This window comes from Oryctolagus cuniculus, chromosome X (assembly GCF_964237555.1).
Source record: "Oryctolagus cuniculus chromosome X, mOryCun1.1, whole genome shotgun sequence".
Taxonomy (NCBI): Eukaryota; Metazoa; Chordata; class Mammalia; order Lagomorpha; family Leporidae; genus Oryctolagus; species Oryctolagus cuniculus.
The window spans coordinates 78,558,640-78,583,102 of record NC_091453.1 but is presented as its reverse complement, the minus strand read 5'-3'; the positions used below and the strand labels follow the sequence as shown (position 1 = coordinate 78,583,102).

Genomic DNA, 24,463 nt, shown 5'->3' with positions numbered 1-24,463 from the left:
AATGAATATCCAAAATATATAAGGAGCTCAAGAAACTCAATGACAACAAAACCAAAAATCTAGTTAAGAAATGGGAAAAAAACAGGCATTTTTTAAAGGATGAAATACAAATCATAAAGGACACAAGAAAAATGCTCCAGATCACTAATTATCAGGGAAATACAAATAAAAACCACAATGAATATCTATTCAGTCCAGTTAGAATGGCTATAATTGGGGCTGGTGTTGTAGTATAACAAGTTAAGCCCCCACCTGCAATGTAGCATCCCATATGGGTGCTGGTTCTATTCCAGCTGCTCCACTTCCAATCCAGCTCCCTGCTAACATGCTTGGGAAAGCAACAAAAAATGGTCCAAGTGTTTGGGCCCCTGAAACCACATGGGAGACCCAGAAGAAGCTCCTGGCTCCTGACTTCAGCCTGACATAGCTCCAGCCATTGTAGCCATTTTGGGGGTAAACCAGTGGATGGAAGATCTCTCTTTCTCTCTAACTCTGCCTTTCAAATAAAATAAGTATTTTTAAATAAGAATAATATTTTTAAAAAGAATAGCTATACTCACTGTTGACAACAGCTGAGATAGAGAAACAACTTAAGGTGTCCCTCAATGGATGGATGAAGAAACATTACACACACACACACACACACACACAAAGTAGAATTCTATGCAGCCTCTAAAAGGAGGGAATGATTCTCATCATTTGGGACAACATGGATGAACCTGGTAGAAAGACAAATACTACATGATTTCACTTATGCACATATGTGCATATGTGGAATTTAATAAAGTTGAACTCATAGAGAATAAAAGGCTAGGGTAGCAGGATGGTGGAAGAGAAGGAGGTGCTGTTGATAAAAGGGTATATGGTTTCAGATCTACAGGAAGAACAGGTTTTGAGATCTATTGTGCAGGAAGGTGACTAGTAAATAATGATGTATTATAGTATCTGATGGTTTTGGGTCTCAAGTTTAGACCCTTGATCCACTGTGAGTTCATTTTTGTATAGGGTGGTAAGGTAGGGGTCTTGTTATAAATATTTGAATGTGGAAAACCAATTTTCCAAACACCATATTTTGAAGAGACTGTTTTTTCTCCAAAGATGATACTAGTTCATTTATCAAAGATTATCTGGCTATAGATATGTGAATTAATTTCTGGAGTTTCCATTCTGTTCCATTTGTCTATGTGTCTATTTTTGTGCTAATACCAGGCTGTTTTGATTATAATAGCTGTATAGTATGTCTTGAAATTTGGTATTGTGATGCCTCTGGCTTTGTTATTGTTAAGATTGCTTTGGCTATTCGAGATCTCTTTTGTTTCCATGTGAACTGTAGAATCATTTTTTCTAGTACTGTGGAGAAATGTCCTTAAAATTCTGATTGCGATCACATTGAATCTGTAAATTGTTTTGGGTAGTATGGACATTTTGGTGATATTAATTCTTCCAATAAATGTACATGGAAAATTTTTCCATTTTTTTGTCTTCTATTTATTTCCTTAATGTTTTGTAATTTTCATTGTACAGATTCTTCACATCCTTGGTTAAATTTATCCCAAGCAATGTAAATGTTTTTGTAGCAATTGTGAATGAAACTAACCTCATTAGTTCATTTTTAGCCAGAAGGTTATTGGTGTATAACAATGCTTTTGTTTTTTTTTTTTTTTGTATGTTGGTTTTATATTCTGCAACTTTGTTGAGTTCTCCTATGAGTTCTAATAGTCTATTAGTGGATTCATATGGTTTTCTATATAAAGGATCATGTCATCTAAAAACAGGAATAATTTGACTTCCTTCTTTATAAATATGTATCCCTTTGATTTCTTTTTCTTTTTTAATTGATCTGGCTAAAAATTCCAGGATTTTATTGAATGATATTGGTGAGAGTGGGTATATTGTCTCGTTGCAGATATCAGTGGAAATGCTTCCAGCTTTTTTCTATGCCATATGATGCTGGTTGTGAGTTTGTCATTTACTGACTATTGTTTTGAGGAATCTTCCTTCTTTACCCAATTTTATAAAGTTTTTTTTATTATGGAATGATGTATTTTATCAAATGCTTTGTGCATATTGAGATAATAATATGGTTTTTATTCTTCATTTTGTTGGTGGAATGTATCTTTTTTTATTTGTATATGTCAAACCACCCCTTCATCCCTGGGATAAATCCCATTTTATCTATTTGCTGTCCTGTTGGATTTAATTTCCTGATATTTTGTTGAAGGTTTTTGCAATTATGTTTATTAAAGGATATTGGTCTATGTCTCTTTTTTTGTTGTATCCTTGTCTCATTTTGGAATTAAGTTTCTAAGGCCTCATAGAATGAGTTTGACTTTTCAATTATTTTGACTAGCTTAAGAATTGATATTAGTTCTTACTTAGAAGTTTGGTAGAATTTAGTAGTGAAACCAGTAGTCCTAGGCTTTTCTTTGTTGAGAGGCTATTTATTACTGATTCTCAATCTCAATTTTGGTTTACTTGTCTATTCAGATTTTCTGTGTATTTATGCCTCAATTTGGCAAATTATATGTGTCCAGAAATCTATCCATTTCTTATAGATTTTCCAATATGTTGGCATGTAATTGTTTATAATTATCCCTAATGATGCTTTGTATTTCTTTGGTATCAATTGTAACATCTCCTTTTTATCTCTGACTTTATTGAGTCACTTCCCTATTTTTGGTTAGTTGGGCCAATGGCTTATCAATTTTGCTTATTTTTCCAAAGAAAGCTATTCATTTTCACTGATCTTTTATAGTTTTCTTATTTTTATTTTGCTTATTTTTTCTCTCATGTTTCTTATTTATTTCCTTCTATTAACTTTGGTTTGGTTTCTTATTATTTTCCTAGGTCCTTGAGATGCATTCTTAGATTATTTATGCTACCCTTCCACTTTTCTGATGTAGCACTTATTGTTACAAACTTTCTGCAACGCTGCTTTTGCTGTATCTCAGTTTTCATACATTGTGTTTTAAATCTGATACAAGGAAATTTTAATTTCCCTTTTGATATCTTCCATGACCCATGGTTCAATCGAGAGCATATTGTTCAGACTCTACATATTTGTATAAATTATAGAGTTTCTTTGTTGTTAATTTCTGGCTTCTTTCCTTTGTGGTCAGAAAAGATAGATAATATGATTTCAATTTCTTTTAATTTGTCAAAACTTGTTTTATAGCTTTGTATATGTTCTATACTAGAGAATGTTCCATGCCCTGATGAAAAGAATGTGCCTTCTGTAGCTCTGGGATGACATATTTTGTAGATAGCTATTAGTTACATTTGGACTATACGGTAGATTATCTGTGTTATTTACTTGATTTTTTTGTCCGGTTGATCTGTCAATGGATGTAAATTGAAGTCCACTATTATTGTGTTGGAGCTTATGCCACCCTTTATGCCATGGTCCAGCCGTGGCAGGTCCAGGAGGTCCCAAAGGAGGGGAGGCATCGACAAGAGAGGAGATGAGGAGATAAGGTTTAGGTAGCAAGGGAAGGCATATTTCTGCCATTCCTTCTCATACCTTTATTTTATACTCTTTTTTTAACTTTAATTAGTAAATATAAATTTCCAAGGTACAGTTTATGGATTACAGCAGCTTCCCCCGCCCCATAAATTCCCTCCCACCTGCACCTCTCCCATCTCCTGCTCCCTCTCCCATTCCATTCACATCAAGATTCATTCTCAATTATCTTTACAGAAGATTGATTTAGTATATATTAAGTAAAGATTTCATCAGTTTGCACCCACACAGAACATAAAGTGGAAAATACTGTTTTAGTACTAGTTATAGTATCAATTCACATTGGACAACACACTAAGGACAGAGAACCCACATGAGGAGTAAGTACACAGTGACTCCTGTTGTTGACTTAATAATTTGACACTCTTGTTTATGGTGTCAGCAATCTCCCTAGGCTCTGGTCATGAGTTTCCAAGGCTACGGAAGCCTTTTGAGTTCGCTGACTTCAATCTTATTCAGACAAGGTCATAGTCAAAGTGGAAGTTCTCTCCTCCTTTCAGAGAAAGGCACCTCCTTCTTTGATGGCCCGTTCTTTCTACTGGGATCTCACTCACGGAGATCTTTCATTTAGGTCCTCTTTTTTTGCCAGAGTATCTTGGCTTTCCATGCCTAAAATACTCTCATGGGCACTTCAGCCACATCCGAATGCCATAAGGGCTGATTCTGAGGCCATAAGGGCTGATTCTGAAGCCAGAGTGCTGTTTAGGACATCTGCCATTCTATGAGTCTGCTGTGTATCCCGCTTCACATGTTGGATCATTCTCTCCCTTTTTTATTCTATCAGTTAGTATTCACAGGCACTAGTCTTGTTTGTGTGATCCCTTTGACTCTTAGACATATCATTATGATCAACTGTGAAACGAAATTGATCACTTGGACTAGTGAGATGGCATTGGTACATGCCACCTTGATGGGATTGAATTGGAATCCCCTGGCACATTTCTAACTCCACCATTTGGGTCAAGTCTGATTGAGCATGTCCCAAACTATACATCTCCTCCCTCTCTTATTCCCATTCTTATATTTAACAGGGATCACTTTTCAGTTAAATTTAAACACCTAAGAATAATTGTGTGTTAGTTAAAGGGTTCAACCAATAGTATTAAGTAGAAAAAAAAAATACTAAAAGGGATGAAGTATTAAATTGTACATCAACAGGACAAGGGCTGATCAAGTCACTGTTTCCCATAGTGTCCATTTCACTTCAACAGGTTTCCTTTTTTGTGGTTGGTTAGTTGTTACTGATCAGGGAGAACATCTGATATATGTCCCTTTGGGATTGGCTTAATTCACTCAGCATGATGATTTCCAGATTCCTCCATTTTGTTGCAGATGACCAGATTTCACTGTTTTTTTTTTACTGCTGTATAGTATTCTTTTTTTTTTTTTTTTTTTGACGGGCAGAGTTAGACAGTGAGAGAGAGAGACAGAGAAAAAGGTCTTCCTTACATTGGTTCATCCCCCAAATGGCCGCTGAGACTGGCACGCTGCGCCGATCCGAAGCCAGGAGCCAGGTGCTTCCTCCTGGTATCCCATGCGTGTACAGGGCCCAAGTACTTGGGCCATCCTCCACTGCCTTCCCGGGCCACAGCAGAGAGGTGGACTGGAAGAGGCGCAATCGGGACAGAATCCGGCACCCCAACCGGGACTAGAACCCGGGGGGGCAGCAACACAGGCGGAGGATTAGCCTAGTGAGCCACGGTGTGGGCCCCACTGCTGTATAGTGTTCTATAGAGTACATGTCCCATAATTTCTTTATCCAGTCTGCTGTTGATGGGCATTTCAGTTGATTCCATGTCTTAGCTAATGTGAATTGAGCTGCAATAAACATTAAGGTGCAGACAGCTTTTTTGTTTGCCAATTTAATTTCCTTTGGGTAAATTCCAAGGAGTGGGATGGCTGGGTTGTATGGTAGGGCTAGATTCAGGTTTCTGAGGAATCTCCAGACTGACTTCCATAGTGGCTTGACCAGTTTGCATTCCCACCAACAGTGGGTTAGTGTCCCTTTTTCCCTACATCCTCGCCAGCATCTATTGTTGGTAGATTTCTGCATGTGAGCCATTCTAACCGGGGTGAGGTGAAACCTCATTGTGGTTTTGATTTGCATTTCCCTGATTGCTAGTGATCCTGAACATTTTTTCATGTGTCTGTTGGCCACTTCGATTTCCTCTTTTGAGAAATGTCTATTGAGGTCCTTGGCCCATCTCTTAACTGGGTTGTTTGTTTTGATGTTGTGCAGTTTCTTGATCTCTTTGTAGATTCTGGTTATTAACCCTTTATCTGTTGCATAGTTTGCAAATAATTTTTCCCGTTCTGTCGGTTGCCTCTACACTTTCCTGACTGTTTCTTCTGCAATATAGAAACTTCTCTATTTGATGCAATCCCGAATATTAATTTTGGCTTTGACTGCCTGTGCTTCTGGGGTATTTTCCAAGAAGTCTTTGCCGATACCTATATCTTGCAGGGTTTTCCAATGTTCTCTAATAATTTGATGGTGTCGGGTCGTAGATTTAAGTCTTTAATCCATGTTGAGTGAATTTTTGTGTAAGGTGAATGGTAGGGGTCTTGCTTCATGCTTCTGCATGTGGAAATCCAGTTTTCCAGCACCATTTATTGAATATACTGTCTTTACTCCAGGGACTGGTTTTGGATCCTTGATCAAATTTAAGTGGGCTGTAGATGTTTGGATTGATTCCTGGTGTTTCTACTCTTTTCCATTGGTCTATCCATCTGTTTCTGTACCAGGACCATGCTGTTTTGATTACAACTGCCCTGTAGTATGTCCTGAAATCTGGTATTGATATGCCTCTGGCTTTGTTTTTGTTGTACAAGATTTCTTTAGCTTTTCAAGGTCTCCTGTGTCTCCATATGAACTTCAGCATCATTTTTTCCAGATCTGAGAAGAATGTCTTTGGTATTTTGATTGGTATTGCATTGAATCTTTAAATTGCTTTTGGGAGAATGGACATTTTGATGATATCGATTCTTCCAATCATGAGCATGGAAGATGTTTCCATATTTTGGTATCCTCTTCTATTCCTTTCTTTAAGATTTTGTGATTATCATCGTACAGTTCTTTAACGTCCTTGTTCAAGTTTATTCCAAGGTATTTGATTGTTTTTGTGGCTACTGTGAATGGGATTGATCTTAGAAGTTCTTTCTCAGCCGTGGCATTGCCTGTGTATACAAAGGCTGTTGATTTTTGTGCATTGATTTTATATCCTGCTACTTTTCCAAACTCTCCTATGAGTTCCAATAGTCTCTTAATAGAGTTCTTTGGGTCCCCTCAATATAGAATCATATCACCTGTAAAGAGGGATAGTTTGAGTTCTTCCTGCCCAATTTGTATCCCTTTAATTTCTTTTTCTTGCCTAACAGCTCTGGCTAAAACTTCCAGAACTATATTGAATAGCAGTGGTGAGAGTGGGCATCCCTGTCTGGTACCAGATCTCAGTGGAAATGCTTCCAACGTTTCCCCATTCAATAGGATGCTGGCCGTGGGTTTTTCATAAACTGCTTTGATTGTATTGAGGAATGTTCCTTCCATACCCAGTTTGCTTAGAGTTTTCATCATGAACGGGTGTTGTATTTTATCAAATGCTTTCTCGGCATCTATTGAGATAATCATATGGTTTTTCTCTGCAGTCTGTTGATGTGGTGTATCACATTGATTAACTTGCAAGCATTGAACCATCCCTGCATACGAAGGATAAATCCCACTTGGTCTGGGTGGATGATCTTTCTGTTGTGTTGTTGCATTCTATTGGCCAGAATTTTATTGAGGATTTTTGCATCTATGTTCATCAGGGATATTGGTCCGAAATTTTTTTTCAATGTGGCTTTTTTTTTCCGGCGTAGGAATTAAGGTGATGCTGGCTTCATAGAAAGAATTTGGGAGGACTCCCTCTTTTTCGATTGTTCTCATTAGTTTGAGAAGAATTGGAGTTAGTTCTTTTTAAATGTCTGGGGTAATTCAGCAGTGAATCCATCTGGTCCTGGGCTTTTCTTTGTTGGGAGGGCCTTTATTACTCTTTCAATTTCTGTGTCAGTTATGGGTCTGTTTAATTTTTCTATGTCTTCAAGGTTCAAATTAGGTAGGTTGCATGTGTCCATGAATCTATCCATTTCTGATAGATTGCCCTGTTTGCTGGCATACAAGTCCTTGTAGTAATTTCTGATGATTCTTTTTATTTCTGTGGTGTCTGTTGTTATATTTCCTTTTTTATTTCTGATTTTATTGATTTGGGTCTTTTCTCTTCCTTTTTTAGTTATTTGGGCCAATGTGTGTAAATTTTGTTTATTTTTTCAAAAACCCAGCTTCTCGTTTGGCTGATTTTTTGTAATTTTTTTTGGATTCAATCCTACTGATTTCTTCTCTGATTTTAATTATTTCTCTTCTCCTACTAGATTTGGGTCTGGTTTGCTGCAGTTTTTCTAGGTCCTTGAGATGAATTGAAAGCTCATTTATTTGGTGCCTTTCCAATTTTTGATATAGGCAACTATTGCTATAAACTTTTCTCTTAACACTTCTTTTTGCTGTATCCCATAAGTTTTGGTATGTTGTGCTGTTATCCTCATTTACTTTCAGAAAGTTTTTAATTTCTCTTTTGATTTCCTCTATGACCCAATGTTCATACAGGAGCGTGTTGTCAGTCTCCATGTGTTTGCATATGCTCTAGGGATTCCTGAGTTACTAATTTCCAGCTTCATTCCACTGTGGTCTGAGAAGTTGCATGGTATGATTCCAATTGTTTTGAAATGGCTGACACTTGCTTTATGGCCTAGTGTGTGGTCAATCCTAGAGAAGGTTCCATGTACTGCTGAGAAGAATGTAAATTCTTTCAGTGTAGAATGAAAAGTTCTGTCGATATCTGTTAGATCCATTTGGGCTACACTGTCAATTAAATCTACTGTCTCCTTGTTGATCTGTCCTGTTGATCTGTCTATTTCTGAGAGTGGAGTATTGAAGTCCCCCAGTACTATTGTATTGGGGTCTAAGTCTCCCTTTAAGTCCCTTATCAAGTCTTTTAAATAAACCGGTGCCCTGTCATTAGGTGCATATACATTGATAATTGTTATATCTTCCTGTTGAATTGATCCCTTAATCATTATATAGTGCCCCTCTTTGTCTCTCTTCACAGTTTTTGTGTTAAAGTTTATTTTTTCTGATATTAAGATGGCTATGCCTGCTCTTTTTTCATTTCTGTTGGCATGGTGTATCTTTTTCCAGCCTTTCACTTTCAGTCTGTATGCATCTTTGTTGGAAAGATGTGTTTCTTGTAAGCAGCAAATAGATGGGTTTTGTTCCTTAACCCATTCAGCCAAACTTTCTTTTAACTGGAGAGTTGAGGCCATTAACGTTCAATGTGACTATTGATAAGTAGTAATTTTGCCCTGCCATTTGTCAAAGATATTTTCTAATATATGCTTTGAACTTCCTGTGATCTTTTGGTGTGAGGTTTCCTTCATTTACCTTCTTTCATATTGATGACCGTGTTTCTTTGTTTCTGTGTGTAACACATCTTTAAGCATCTTTTGCAGGGCTGGACGAGTGGCAAAAAATTCTTTCAATTTCTGTTTGCTATGAAAGGTGTTTATTTCACCTTCATTCACAAATGAGAGCTTTGCAGGATATAATATTCTGGGCTGGCAGTTTTTCTCTCTTAGTACCTGGGCTATATCTCGCCATTCACTTCTAGCCTGTAGGGTTTCTGATGAGAAGTCTGCTGTGAGTCTGATTGGAGATCCTCTGAGAGTAAACTGACGTTCTCTCTTGCACATTTTAGAATCTTTTCTTTTTCACTGTGGTGAGTTTGATTACAATGCGTCGTGGTGAGGATCTCTTTTTGTCATGTTTATTAGGGTTTCTATGAGCTTCCTGTACTAGGATGTCTCTGTCCTTCTCCAAACCCAGGATGTTCTCTGCTAGTATCTCACCAAAAAGGCCTTCTAATCCTTTCTCCCTCTCCATTCCTTCAGAAACTCCTAGAACCCGAATGTTGGGTTTTTTAATAGTACCCTGTAGATTCCCAACAATATTTTTTGGATTTCTAATGTCCTGTTCTTTTCTTTGGTTTGACCGTATACTTTCCTGTGCTCTGTCTTCTAAGTCCGATATTCTCTCTTCTGTTTCACTGACTCTGTTTTTAAAGCTCTCTAATGTGTTTGTCATTTGATCAATTGAGCTCTTCATTTCTTTTTTTTTTTTTTTTTACAGAGTGGGCAGTGAGAGAGAGAGACAGAGAGAAAGGTCTTCCTTTGCCATTGGTTCACCCTCCAATGGCCGCCGCGGCCAGCACACTACGGCCAGCGCACTGTGCTGATCTGATGGCAGGAGCCAGGTGCTTCTCCTGGTCTCCCATGGGGTGCAGGGCCCAAGCACTTGGGCCATCCTCCACTGCACTCCCTGGCCACAGCAGAGAGTTGGCCTAGAAGAGGGGCAACTGTGACAGAATCTGGCGCCCCGACCAGGACTAGAACCCAATGTGCTGGCACCGTAGGCTGAGGATTAGCCTGTTGAACCGTGGCACCAGCGAGCTCTTCATTTCATTTTGATTTCTCTTCACTATCACACTTTCCTGTTGTACTAGTTTCTGCGTTTCATTTTGATTCCTCCTTAAGATTTCATTTTCACAAGAGAAATTTTCTATCCTGTCCAGTAAGGACTTCCGTAGCTCAATCATTTGTTTTCAAAAACTTCTAAATGTTCTTATAAATTTTTTGAAATCCATATCTTGCATTTTTTCCATCTAATCATCTTCATAATCTTGTATTGGGATGTCTTGTTCATTTGGGGCATCATAATGTCTTCCTTGTTCTTGTTTCCCCAGTTTCTGTGTTTGTTGCTTGGCATTGTGGAGATATTCTTTGGATACTTCTTCCCTCACTGTGGTGTTTTTTTCTTGTTATACTATGACTGTATTAAGTGGACTGTCTGCTTTTGATGGAGCCTTAGAGCCTTGAGATGGGTGTGGCCAGAGAACTCTGTTTGGTTCCTCAGGGTTAAGGGTGTGCCAAAGGTGGCACTCCCTGGTTAGGCATAGTAAATTCTCTCTTTCTTTTCTTTTCTTTTTTTTTTTTTTTTTTGATTCAGAATGGAAGTGATTCCACACAGCTGAGTGGAATTGAAGGTAATCAGCTTCCGATCTCTGGCTCCTGTGGGTATAACATTCGCCTGCTCTTTCCCACGGACCACACAGGGAATCTGTTATGCCCTCAGTTTGGGCTCAAATTCTCCTGCAGTCTCCCACTGGGTTGCCAAGGTTACCAAATTGTAGCATCTCTGGAGAGTACTCATGTGAACTCCATGAGTTCTCTCACCCACCGTCTCTTTTTTCACAGTCTCAGTTCATTAGCACCACACATTCACTAGGTCCTAATCTGTTATTTCACACACACACACACACACACACCCAGAATCAGGTTTATCTGCTTGGCTGAGGGCGGGTGCAGCCCTGAGGTCGCACAGCTTTTACGTATGTCCAAAATGGCGCCTGCTTTTTGTCTTGCTCGCCTTTGAGAGGTGAGCGGAGAGAGAGAAACTCATGTCTGTACTGGTCACTTTTTTTTTCCTCTCTCTTCTAGTTAGCCTGGTGAACTTTCCCCCACGGGGCTTCAAGCCTTGTTCCCTCTAGGCTCCTCCTTCTGCTTTCCTTTGGTGTCTTGGGCTACTGAGGTTTGGCTCACCTTGTGTTCCAGTGCTGTTGCGTAGATTCTGCCACTGGTGTCCCGAGCCGTGGGCTCCCATGTGCTCCACGCTGGTCCACTGTGCATAACTAGTTCTGGAAGAGTTTCCTCTACTGTTTCTTCCCCTACTCTTCCTTGAACCTGCAGTTTCTCCACTTTTATTAAACTGTCTCTTCCCGGACTATCAGGTGTGCTCCCTTCCTATTCACCATCTTGCCGCTCTCCTCCTATTTTATACACTTTTAACACATATTTTCATTAAGCCTTCTTCCTCCTAAGCCTCTATTCTATCTGAGAAAGAAAACATCAGAAGTGTGTAATCTTTCTTTATTAATCTTGTTTTGTTTCATTTTCCTTTCATGGCCTCATCGTAACCTTCCCATTAATCTTTTTTCTGTTCATAGTGGATAACATCAGCTATATGAAACTTAACTTACCTAAAGATGCTAGACAAAAAGTCTAAGGTTTTACAGGTTAATTAATTTATTTTAAAAGGTTAAAACTGTATAGAGAAAGCTCTAATGATTACATCCTATTTTTCTGAAGGTAAATCACACCCCATCAGCCATGTTTTTTATAGGACCTATTCCATTGCCTAATGTAAGAGTTCCTTGTTCCTTTGTTCTACATTTTCAAGCAGGGGCATAACATCCTAACCTTTGTAAGAATGACAGTGCTTGTACATCAATCCACTTGCCATAATATTAATTAAGTGCCTACCATTCTCATCATACAACCTGTATAATGCGGGGAGTTCCTGTGGGAACAAGCACCTGCATGCTCTTTTTTGTTCTATTTTCTCATAAAACTCCTCATTACTTATGTTCCTAATAATATTTTGCTCTAGACAAATTTTAGGAGATTCCCCTCTTATTTCTTCAGTCTCATTTTTTTACAAGGAACAATAATTTCACTTACATTGATATCCATAATTCCCACACCCAAAGACCAATGACTATATCATTATTATGCCTAATAAAAACAACAGAGAAGATGGCTTCAGTTCAGTCAGGGGCTTCCTGCTTTGTGGAGTTTCCCCCCTCCAGCTTTGACTTTGTCATACAGCATGGATGACATCAACTTAGCCATCAAGTTGAAGTCCACCATTATGATGGCATTGGAACTTATGCCTCCCTTTAGATCCATTAACATTGTCTTATAAAATTGTGTACCCTAGCATTGGGTGCATATACATTTACTATATTCACACCTTCTTGTTGAACCGATCAATGACCCTTCACATAATGACCTTCCTTGTATATTTTAACAGTTTTTCTCTTAAATTCTATTCTGTCTGATATGAATATACCTACTCTTGACCATTGATTTCCATTTACATAGAATATCTTTTTCCATCCTTTCACTTTCTGTGTGTTTATCTTTATTGGGGAAGTGTGTTTCTTGTAGGCATATTTATTTGCTTTGTTTTTCTATCCATTCAGCCAGCATGTATCATTTAATTGGAGGAATTTAGTCTTGAAATTTAACTGAAATGTGATCCCTATTTACATTCAAGGTTATTATTGATAAACAATGACTTGGCTCTGCCATTTTTACATTTTTACATTTTTACTGTTTGCTTTGAATTTCTTTTGTTGATTTACTGTGTTTTTTCTGCCTTCACATTCTTTAATGATGCTGACTATCTTTGTGTCCATGTGTAGTACTTCCCTACATATTATGTGTAAGGCCAGCTGAGTGACAACAAATTATTTCAATTTTTGCTTGTCTTGGAAGGTCATTTTTTTTCACCTTCATTTATGAATGAGAGCTTCACTAGGTAGAACTTGGACTATGTATCTCCATTCCTTCCCTAGCATGTAATGTTTTTCTTGATAAATCTACTGACAATCTGATGGGAATTCCTTGACAAGGGATCTGGAATTTCTCAATTACAAATTTCAGGATACTCTATGTTTTACTTTTAAATATTTGATTATAACGTGTCACGGTAAGAATCCTTTTCAATCATGCCTATTTGGAGTTCTATGTGTTTCCTGTTTTTGGATGTCCATATCTTTCTACAAATTGGGAAAATCTGCTGCTATTACTTCATTGAATGGGTTTTTCTAAGCCATTCTTTTTTTTCCGATTCATTAAGGAACTCCTAAGATTCATATATTCGGTCATTTAATGGTACCCTGTAGATGCCAAATATTGTTTTCATTCTTTCTAATGTTTTCTTCTTTTGTTTTTTGTATATTTCAAAATATGTTGTCTTGATTGGATATTCTTTCTTCTGCCTCACAAAGTCTATTGTTAAGTCCTTCCATGGTATTTTTCATTTGATCTACTGAATACTTCATTTCCAATATTTCCATTTGAGTTTTAAAATATCTTTCTCTCTGTGGAGTTTCTCACCCATGTCATATACTGATTTCCTAATTTCATTTAGCTGTCTCTCTATATTTTTGAGTAACCTTACATTACTTTGTATTATTTTTCAGGCACTTCATCAATGCCCTTTTCTTTTCAGTCTAGTATTATTATATTATTGTGTTCCTTTTGGGAAGTCATACTGCCTTCCTTGTTCCTGTTTCTTGTTTTTATGTGTTGATTTCTGCTTATCTGGGGAATCTCTTGCTTCTGTGACTTAATTGAAGTCTTTATTCCCAGAGATGTGCCTCTGGAGCTAGGTGGAGTGCCTAAGGCTTATAGTTGATCTCTGGATGTGTATATTGGGTGGGTCCAGGGAGCTCAGGCCACCACTTATAGGTGAGCCAAATTAAAGAGTGACACATACAGAAGGCATGGTGGAGCACCTCTGCCTATAGTCAGTGGAGAGCAAGGATGTTGAAGCCAACTGTTGTGTTCTACATCCCACATTTTCTCTGTGCCAGGGAGAACTGACTCATAACTTAGAGTTAGCTCACAGAGCCAGTGCACGTCACTCTTCCAGACATGAACACCATCCAGAATACCAACTCACTCTGTAGTATGTCCCCTGATCCCACTCTGGAACTATCTTAAGTGCACACTACAATCAGACTGAGCAGATGTGTGAGAACCCAGCCACAGTCTGAGATTTTTCTTAGTGGTTGTGGGGGCAGTGGGAAACAGCTCTCAATTCTGATGGGATTTGCCAACTTATTCCCAGAGTACTAGGTGCTTCCCCAGCTGCTGTGCTCCCACTGTCCACCAGAGCACAGAGCATTGTGCGGGCCTGTGCTTCAGGGATCCTGCTGCCCTGCTGGTCCCAGCTGGACCTGTGGGACTCAGTCTGCCATGCTATAGTGTAGGAATGTCTCTGGGGCCACTGGGAAGAAGATAGGTAAGCAGCTCCCCTCTCAATATGTCACCTCCCCACCTCAATCTCTGCTCCAAGGAGCTGGGGAGACAACCATGCAGGTTTCCCCTACTCTGAAGTGTGAGAGCCCCAAGTCTTGAGGGAACCCTCCTGACAGAGCTGCTGTTCTGTAACAGTAGGATCACCCCAGTGCGAGGTCTATGCGGACGGCCTCTGCCAGTGCTATCCTTTTTCACCTCGCCTCTGGGGCCTCAGACACCTCCTGGTTCCTTTCCCCTCTCTCTAAGCTGCTATGTCTGTTATGGATGTCCCTGTGTTCCAAGTTCTCTCCTCCTGCTTCTAGTGTTCTTCCTCATGCACCGACCTATAGATAAAGCTGTGGAGTGTCTCAGTGGAGTAGGAGGCAAACACTGGACTTCTTTATATGGCCAGCTTGAATTCGCTTTGGAAATTCACTCTATAATCTCTTTTGTATTATCCTTTATTATTCATTTCTTGGCAAATCTGTCTTCACTACTCCACTATAATAATTCTCTCTATAATCACCAGTGATCTCATTTTCAATGTCAAAGAAGATGTTTCAAATTCCAGACACCTGTGTAACATCTGAAACTGTCAAGGACACCTTCAGACAACTCCCTCCCTTAGGCTGTTAATGATATAATTTTTTAGTTACACTGAATTACTGCCATGCTGCTGACACCCATTTTGCAAATGTTCCTACTAGTAGTTTTGATCTTACCAGAAGATGTCAAAAGAAATTTTCAGATCCAATTCACACAGATACCAACAATGACAAGTGCTTAATGACTACAGTCTGGCCTACAATGATTCTAAGACACTATCAACTGTAAAATACAGCCCAGTTTCAAAAATACTAAAATTTGAAAGAAATGTATATCTTAGAGTCTCTAGCAAATGATATCATCATCTGATGATTTGAAAAGACCTGATCTGTGTTGCTTGAATTCAAGGCTTTAGCAAATAGATACACATATTTATATATCCTCTGAAATTCTTTGCAGTAAAATAACTTTATCAAATAATGGGCTTTTATGAGGCTAAAATGAGACAATGCACACAAAGTATGGAATGCAGATAAAGTACTAGAGCTAGTAAGCAGTCATAATGAGGACTCAATGAATAAGAGTTAGTAGTTGTAATAGTAGTATAGTAGTAATAGTAGTAACAGTAGCATTACTATTAGTCGTAGTTTTAATAAAATAGTAATAATAGCACATATTTTCCATAAAACTTACACTATAATTATGTTACTGAGTTGAATATTTCTAAAATGCTATGTAAGAATCTATATGTTTACTGAGTCTAAGGACATTTAATAAGTAATGATCACATTTCAGGGGTTTGCAAAAATGAGATCATTCATGCTGTTTATTAGTCAAAATAGCACCTGAAATTTTTAAGTAGAACATGAATTATAGGTTGTCTTTGTTGTTTCTAACATTCTAAGGAAGATGATATAGATTTATTGAAGTTAACCTCAGAGAGATTAAATGATTCCACCTAATAATTATTTGTATGTTTTTTGTCTGGCTTGAATAAAATAATGTAAGAAAGTTTATAAAAATTATAAAATACTTGGCTTAGTGCATGACTAAAAGTAAGCACTCAGTAATGGATATTTATTATTATTGCAATTATTCTTATTGTTACCTAATATTTTCATTTCCACTTTTCCTCCTTGGCCAAAGCAAGGATTTAAGAAATATCAAATTTTGTCCATTAAATTTGCTAGCCTTACCTAATTTCTCTGAAATTAACTGCATGAAAAAACAAGTGCTTCTCAGAATTTTTATGAACATGAATGAGATAATGCATGTTAAGTATCTTGTTGCTGGTATTGCTATTGTTTATAGTGACTTGATATTATAATATCACATAAATTATTACTGGTTGAATAAAAACTCAATTGAAGATTTTATAGATTTATAGAACTTAATTCTCCAGAACTTAAATAAATTTACTACCACAGAAGAGCAGTTCTCAAACTTTCTGCTGTCAGGACCTCTGTTATTTTCCTCAAAATAATTGAAAATTAAAGACTCCTAAGAGCTTCTGTTCATATGGATTATGTCTACTTATATTTCTAATATTAGAAATTAAAACTAGGAAATATATAAAATATTGTTAATCATTTCAAGGACAAGAAGCAGCCCACTTCAGGTTACCATAACCAACATTTTATGAAAAGTAACTATAGTTTCAAAAAATCAGAAAGAATATGGGCATGGATTTATAATTTCTAAAATATCTTTAATGTCTACTTTGAAAGAAAAATGACTGAATTGTCACAGTTGTCTCTATATTCGACCTGCTGTGATACATGGTTTTGGTGGAAGTCTACGAGGAAATTGTAGCTTTAAAGACAAATCATTGGAAAAGGGAAATATAGAAAACTCTTGGAAAGTACCTCAGGGTCCTTGCACCACACTTGAGAACTGATCACACTTAACCTTTTAGCTTTTTAAAGTATTGAATAAGACATGTGGATGATATATTAAAGTCACTTCCATTGGCATTAAAACTTGAATTTCCTCTTGTTTTGTTGACTGTATTCATGGCTTCTAAAAACCAAAGAATACTAATAATAATGCTACAGATATGCTCAAGTGGTTCAGCCACTTCACCAATAATACCTGTCTCAGAGGAGTTTTAATCAAATTGCAATAATACATTTTATATCTGTAATGTCAGTAATATTCATGGCTTGTCACCTGGCACATAAGATGGACTCAATAAATGGCAACAAGTAGATCAGCCTTTCCACAATGTATATAAAATTATCCAAACACATGTCAAGGATAAAATTTGCCTCACATATCTAATCATGACTTCAGCTCATCAACAATGACTAAGTTGCCCTCTGTTTATGTTCCTCTACAAGGTTTAATTTTAAGCCCAAGAGTCCCTTAGGAAAATCCATGTATCTTTTAATAGAAGCAAGCTAACACGAACTCCAGAACTAGGCTGAGTCATGCGCTTTTCCGCTGCTCTCATGGCCAGTATGTGGGGCTTTCCCTAGAGACCTCTGGTGTTTCTAGGAACACCTAGAAGATTCCTGTAGCACTTGCTAGAGGAAATTGAGTCTCCATGTCTAGGTATGTTTATGAGTCAGGATGCCTCCAGAGTGAAGGCAAATTCTCCAGACCTTGTCTCTAGCTTCAGGCTCTCATTCTCAAATTGCAGGAAGGTGGGGGGAGGGGGGAGGAACAGGGGATTTCAGGGAGGATCACCTTTCTTGCACCCTTTGCTGCTCTTATTCTTGGATCCTCGGAAGGCATAACAGAGTTTTCCACCAAGATTTTGTCAGAAAATGGCCTTTCTGGGGCAGGTGTTGAGCCTAGTGATAAAGGCAAGCACATTCCGTATCAGAGTGCCAGAGTTCAAGGCCAAGTTCTGCATTCTGTGCACTCTGGAAGGCAGCAAGTTAAGGTTCAAGTACTTGGGTCCCTGCCACCCATGGGGAAATATAGTTGCAGTTCCAGGCTCCTGGCTTCAGCCTGACCCAGCTCCAACCATTGTGAACATCTGTGGAGTGAACCAGCAGATAGTAGATCTCTTTCTGTCTCTCTTCATCTCTCTGCTTCTCAAATGGATAAGTAAAAAATATCATTAAAAATGACTTTCTCACTACTATTAGATCAAAGTGCTGAGCATTGCCACTTGGGGGTCCAAGTCTTTTCACCTCAGAGTAATCATTTCCAGTGTTAGCAGTGGCCACTAAGTCTTGGAGACTTTTTGAACTGAGGCCTAATAGCAATGTTATTATTTGTTTCAGAAAGGACTGCTATATCTTTTTTCTTTTCATTTTAATTTTTTGACAGGCAGATTAGACAGTGAGAGAGAGACAGAGACAGAGAGAAAGGTCTTCTTTTTTCCGTTGGTTCACCCCCCAAGTGGCTGCTACGGCCGGCACGTTGCGGCCAGTGCACTGCGCCGATCCGAAGCCAGGAGCCAGGTGCTTTCTCCTGGTCTCCCATGTGGGTGCAGGGCCCAAGCACATGGGCCATCCTCCACTGCACTCCCAGGCCACAGCAGAGAGCTGGCCTGGAAGAGGAGCAACCGGGACAGAATCCAGCGCCCCGACCGGGACTAGAACCCGGAGTGCCAGCACCACAGGCGGAGGATTAGCCTAGTGAGCCGCGGCGCCGGCCATTTTTAATTATTAAACATTTTGTAATGGAGACTTTCAAAGATTACAAAAGTAAAATTATGTAGTAAAAATCCATGTGCTTATCACCTAGCTCCAAACTGACTTACCAACTTATGGACAGTGTTGTTTCAACCATACTGCTACTCACTTCTCCCTCACATTACTTTGAAATAAATTCTAGACATCATAATCATTCATCTGTAAATACTTCAATATATATTTCTAAAATTATTAGATGTATTTTTCTACATAACCACAGTATCAACAACTCACCTAAAATTAATGAACCATGCTTAATATCATTAAAAGGTCAATCATTCCATTTTCTATGTTGTGAATATTTTTTGAGCTTTGTTTGCCTCGTGTTCCCAAGCAGGTCAACAAATTGTAATTACTTTTGATTCTTCCCCTACCCTTTTCTCCTAAAATTTTTTTGGAAGAAGTTCTTTCTTTTCTTAATCCCGAATTCTTTTCCTTAACATCAGACAACTCGCTCTGCAGCTAAGCCTTCACTAAAATATCTCATAAAGGGCAAACCAATACTGACTTGGTTTCGGCCAAGCTTTGTCTGCACTTTTTCTAGAGATTATCTTATATTTATGACTTTCTGAGTAAAGGTTCTAACAATATAAACTGGTAGCTTTCTTACTTGCATTTTTATAACTCAAGAAATATGACCTGCGTAGTTTTGCCGCTGTCTTTATTTCCAAATATGTGCTTAACTTCTCTCAAGTATTTCATCAAATTTGGTGGAATGTTACCTTCTCCCTCCCCCTGCAGATACTTGGCACTCTTCCCACTCAGGGCTAACGGTCTCCCTGCGAGGATCCTGCTCCTGCTGTGTATGACCAAAGACCTGTGTTCTCAGGGCCTCCTGGTTTTTTTCAGCCTTCCTTCCTTGAATGTCATGCCTAGGTTCAGAGTATTTAGGTGGTTGTGGACTGATACCTAAGTCTTGTCCCGTTTTTTTCTACTTCTCACACTATCGTTTGGGCTCTTTCTATAGAAAAAGGCCAATATTTTGGAACTTTAGCATCTGAGGAAGAAGGCTTAGAAATACTGTCTTGTGTCTTGCCAGAGATTGAGCATCAGTCAACAGCCTCGGCAAACTCTAGCAAAGAAACACTGTTTTTCCCCTTTTGAGTATCCAGCCAAACACTCTATACACCTGCCTAGGGGTTCAAACAACCTGTCAGGACTTTGAATTTGGGTTTCTTCACAGTTCCTTTTGTGTCCCCTAAAGTCAGCACCCGTCCCAGTGGGTCCACTTCTGTCTCTTCCCAAACCTCATACCTACCAGTCCAGGATTTCTAATAATCTCTGATATACTCTCACAAGGACAGTCTGGATTTTCTTGGGCTTCAATCTGCTGTGGGCAAAAGAGAGAGAAATTATACAAACATTCAAATACCACTTATAAGGAACCTCTACACATGAAGGCAGGACCTCTCCAAGATCCACCAGAGTTATTTCTAAAAGTTTCCAAGAGGTTTCTTACTTAAGCTCTTGCACAAGGGTACCTTCCACTCCCAACTCCTTGATGATGTCTTCTGCCTATAAACCTCTCTCTCAGAATACTATGTCACAGTAGTCTTTAAAACCAAAATGCACGGAACCCCCCACAGGAATGGCACTCTGCGTTTCACTATGTCTATTGACCTTGAAACAACATTACTTAGGCCCAGGACTAAACACAAACAATAAAAACTCACTAAAATGAGATTCCTGTCCCTATCTGCTTATAGACTGTTTCTGCATGGTGGTCAGACATAGCTCAGCCAACCTTGAAAAGGCTATTAAGTTTAAAGATGATAAGGAAAAAAATACAGATCTGAATTTATTCATTGATTCAGCAAATAGAGGAGCACTTCAAAATTTTATGGGAAAAATGGAATTACAATATTAGCATTTTGAGAAAACAACATTGAAATTCATGCATAGTTTTTTCATAACATGTGTTTTCCATGAACTTTCAAAGTGCCTAGTTATTGAGTGCCTTCTGTGAGCCAGTACAATTCAAGGAACTGTAAATACAACAAGAGGAACACAATCTACTCTTAGCCAACAATCATATCTCTAATAGTTTCTCTCAGTGTTGTTAAGCTCATGCCTTCCACAGAAATTTAGTGAGAAGGCATGGCTACCATGAAAGGAGAATCATTTTCTAGTATCTTACTATGACTGTTTCATGTGACCATCACTTACGCCATGAGCAGCATTCAACAAAAATCGGGTCTATACTTCTGCCAGTGAAACACAAATGGATTATGCCATGATACAATGTGCTCAGTGCTGCAGTAGGCTTAACGAGGTCCTGCCTTCTGTTTGATTTCTGTAGGTGTTTCAGTTCCTATCCCTGTGATCGGACTGAGAGATGAAGACAAAGTGTTCGTGAACAACACAACGTGCGTGCTCAACGACCCAAATTTCGTCCTCATTGGGTCCTTCGTAGCTTTCTTCATCCCGCTGACGATCATGGTGATCACGTATTGCCTGACGATCCACGTTCTTCGCCGACAAGCTCTGATGTTACTGCACGGCCACACCGAGGAACCACCCGGAATAAACCTGAATTTCCTCAAGTGCTGCAAGACAAGTGCTGCTGATGAAGAGAACGCGAACCAGGAGCAGAATGCCCGCCGGAAGAAGAAGAGACGTCCCAGGGGCACCATGCAGGCTATCAACAACGAAAGGAAAGCTTCCAAAGTCCTTGGCATTGTTTTCTTTGTGTTTCTGATCATGTGGTGCCCGTTTTTCATTACTAATATTCTGTCAGTTCTCTGTGGGAAGGCCTGTAACCAGAAGCTCATGGAAAAGCTTCTGAATGTGTTTGTTTGGATCGGCTATGTTTGTTCCGGAATTAATCCTCTGGTGTACACTCTCTTCAACAAAATTTACCGAAGGGCTTTCTCCAACTATTTGCGCTGCAATTATAAGGGAGACAAAAAGCCACCTGTTAGACAAATGCCACGAGTTGCCGCCACTGCTTTGTCTGGGAGGGAGCTGAACGTTAACATTTACCGGCACACCAACGAGCCGGTGATGCGGAAAGCCGATGACAACGAGCCCGGTATAGAGATGCATGTTGAGAATTTGGAGCTCCCAGTAGAGCCCTGCAATGTGGTCAGTGAAAGGATCAGTAGTGTGTGAGACAGTGCAGCACAGTCTTTTCCTGCGGTAAAGCTCTCCGGGTAGGAAAAGTCTCTCCTTTACTTTTTCTGTCGGTCCTAACTAATGTAAATACTGCAGTCTGACGAAAAGTGTTTTTATATATAGCTTTGCAACCCTGTGCTTTACGATCATGCGTGCAATAGTGAAATTTAGAGTTCTATATTTACTGTTTGTAATAGATGGAAACTAACTTATTTTGATTCTTTGATGACTAAAATGTTTATTTTTTTCTTTCCTTCTCTCCCTCCCTCCCTCCCTCCCTCCCTCCCTCCCTTGCTGCCTCCTATGCTGCCCTCCTTCCTTCCTTCTTTCCTCTCTTTCCCTCCTTTTGTGCATATGGAAATGTTCACGTTCATCTCAGGTGGCATTTGCAGGAGACCAGAATGATGCACGATCGTGGTTCTACTTCAACCACAGCAAAATTTACAAATTCAATGGATTCTTTTTCCGGGTTAACAGTAAATATACACTTTAAATTCTTGCTCTGCTCATCTACACACATAAACACAGTAAGATAGGTTCTGCCTTCTGATACAGCTATCAGTGAGTGCAAGGCAGAACTTAGCCTCGTTGCTACACACAGGGGCAAAATTTGACATTGTCAGAACGTTCTGTTGGTATTTTACTGCAATGTCTGTCCCCAAACATAGTGGTATTTTAACATAGCAGCTGGTTAACCAGGACTACAGAAGTGGAAGGATGATAAGAGATATAAACACCAAATAGCTTTTCACTTCTTAAGGACAATGTTCAAATTCTGACTATTAGGACAAGCAAACTGGAATTAGTGTTCTCATTCTGGTCCTTAGTAAATACCTAATTCCATGATTAAACTGGGAAATGAGATCCCAGAGTTATTTCCCATTCCAGGATTCAATATCAATTGGGTTTTGATCTCAGAATCCTGGAAATGCGTGTGCTACACACAAAGTGAAATTAGCATTTTGAGCCTTATAAAAATATTTTCTTAATTATGGTACCTCTATCTATAGGACCTAATTTAGCAGTCCATTTTTGAGTAAAACTTGTATTGGAAGGAGAGATGATTAAAGCTTGAGAAGTTTTACTTGATTAAGGACTACAGAACTAGGCCCTTAGAATGTGAAAAAAAAAGTTATTAAAAAGATGTTTTTATGAACTCTGGGAATAACAGAAATACAGAGTTTCCATTTGGATTTTAAACAAAATTTATCTCATTTTCAGATCCTTCCAAACTCTCTAGTGCAGGAAAAGGCTGCAGCTAATTTGTGAAAGTGGCAAGCTCTTCATTGTACTGCAATTATGTACCAGAAGTTAAAATCTTTGTTAAAATATAGTGTTGTGTTACAATAAGTGTTGGCCATCGTTTCATTCGTGGGCCTGCTGCTCTCTAAGAATTCAGTGCCATTTTAATAGTTTGTAATCCACGAAAGGTTTTTAAGCCTTGCTAAAGTCAGACCATTATGTCTATGCTGTGTGCAGAGTGTACAAGTGTTTCCAGTACCTGTATGCTTTTCCATGTGTGTCCATTTCACACAACTGTGGATAAATTTCCGACGAATTCATGATGCTATTTCTTATGCCTGACAGTTACTTCACACACCTGAGAGTGTGCCTCTCAGTATCGTGAAATCAGTGAATGCGGAATCTGAATTCCTAAAACCTTTGGTCTGTATCCTCAACACACAGCATAGATAAATCCAATAGTCTGCCACAGGAGCAGTGGGAGAGCTGCTGTATTTGAGGAAACTCATACAGTCCCTATTCAATTTACAACACTGCCAAATGTCAGTCAATTGCTTGAGCATGCCCAAACATAACATGAAAGTCAAGTCTACCTGCCTGTTAGGTCAGTTGAACTGCATGTTAAAACAATTATATGAAATTGAATGAGATGATCTATTCCTTACTGAAACGAAAGTGTCTGAAGAAACACAGCATGTATTTAGCATGAGTTCTGCACATGCAGATGGTGCCCTGCATGTATGCCATGTATGTTGCATGAATCCATCGATTTGTATTAATGTAGGGCAGAGTAGCTGATACTAAAAGGACTGAAGAAAATCCTCCAGCAGTCCTTAAAAAGACCATGCATTCAGATCTGAAGTATTGCGAGTAGTAGAGAAAATTGGAAACATCTGATTTCTTTTCTTAACTATCAGGGCAAGCTCATAGCACATGTTTTACAAAGAAATAAAATATAAACCATGGATTTTCAAAAGCACTAGCAATAAGTTGAATGATAACAGCTTATAGCACATTTGTTAATAATTCTTATGTCATCCAGTAGTAGTACTTAATAGTACCCAACACAGTAATTATCCTCAAATTGTGTGCTATTCGTAAGTTCTGTGCAGTTTGGTATGAAATAAATATACTCATTTGGATATAAATCTTAAAGTTCAATGTTAAATCTACAAACTTTTATAAGTGTTTTAAAAGTCCATGTGATAAATGTAAATGTGCTGAATTTACTGTCAAATCATTTTGATGTACTATTACAAATGTATATCTGTTTAAGACACGTGCAACAGACTGCCTTATATTATTTCCTGTATTTCTTCTCCTTTGTCTAATGGTACTTTTGTGAATGGTTGCAAAGTATTGTCTTATTCCTGATTCCTGTATGTTATTATCCACTCCAGGTTTTTGTGATACTTCCTATTAATTTATTAAATTTATTAAA

General features: G+C 38.6%; 1 protein-coding gene across 1 annotated transcript in view; it reads left to right on the top strand.

Moving 5' to 3' along the window:
- The window catches only part of HTR2C (5-hydroxytryptamine receptor 2C), a 354,866-nt gene extending 330,403 nt beyond the window's left edge, over nucleotides 1–24,463 (top strand). Inside the window, exon 6 of the mRNA XM_017350005.3 lies at nucleotides 20,966–24,463. Within this exon, the coding sequence (XP_017205494.1) occupies nucleotides 20,966–21,777 (812 nt within the window). The 3' untranslated portion in view covers nucleotides 21,778–24,463. The remainder of the gene's footprint in view (nucleotides 1–20,965) is intronic.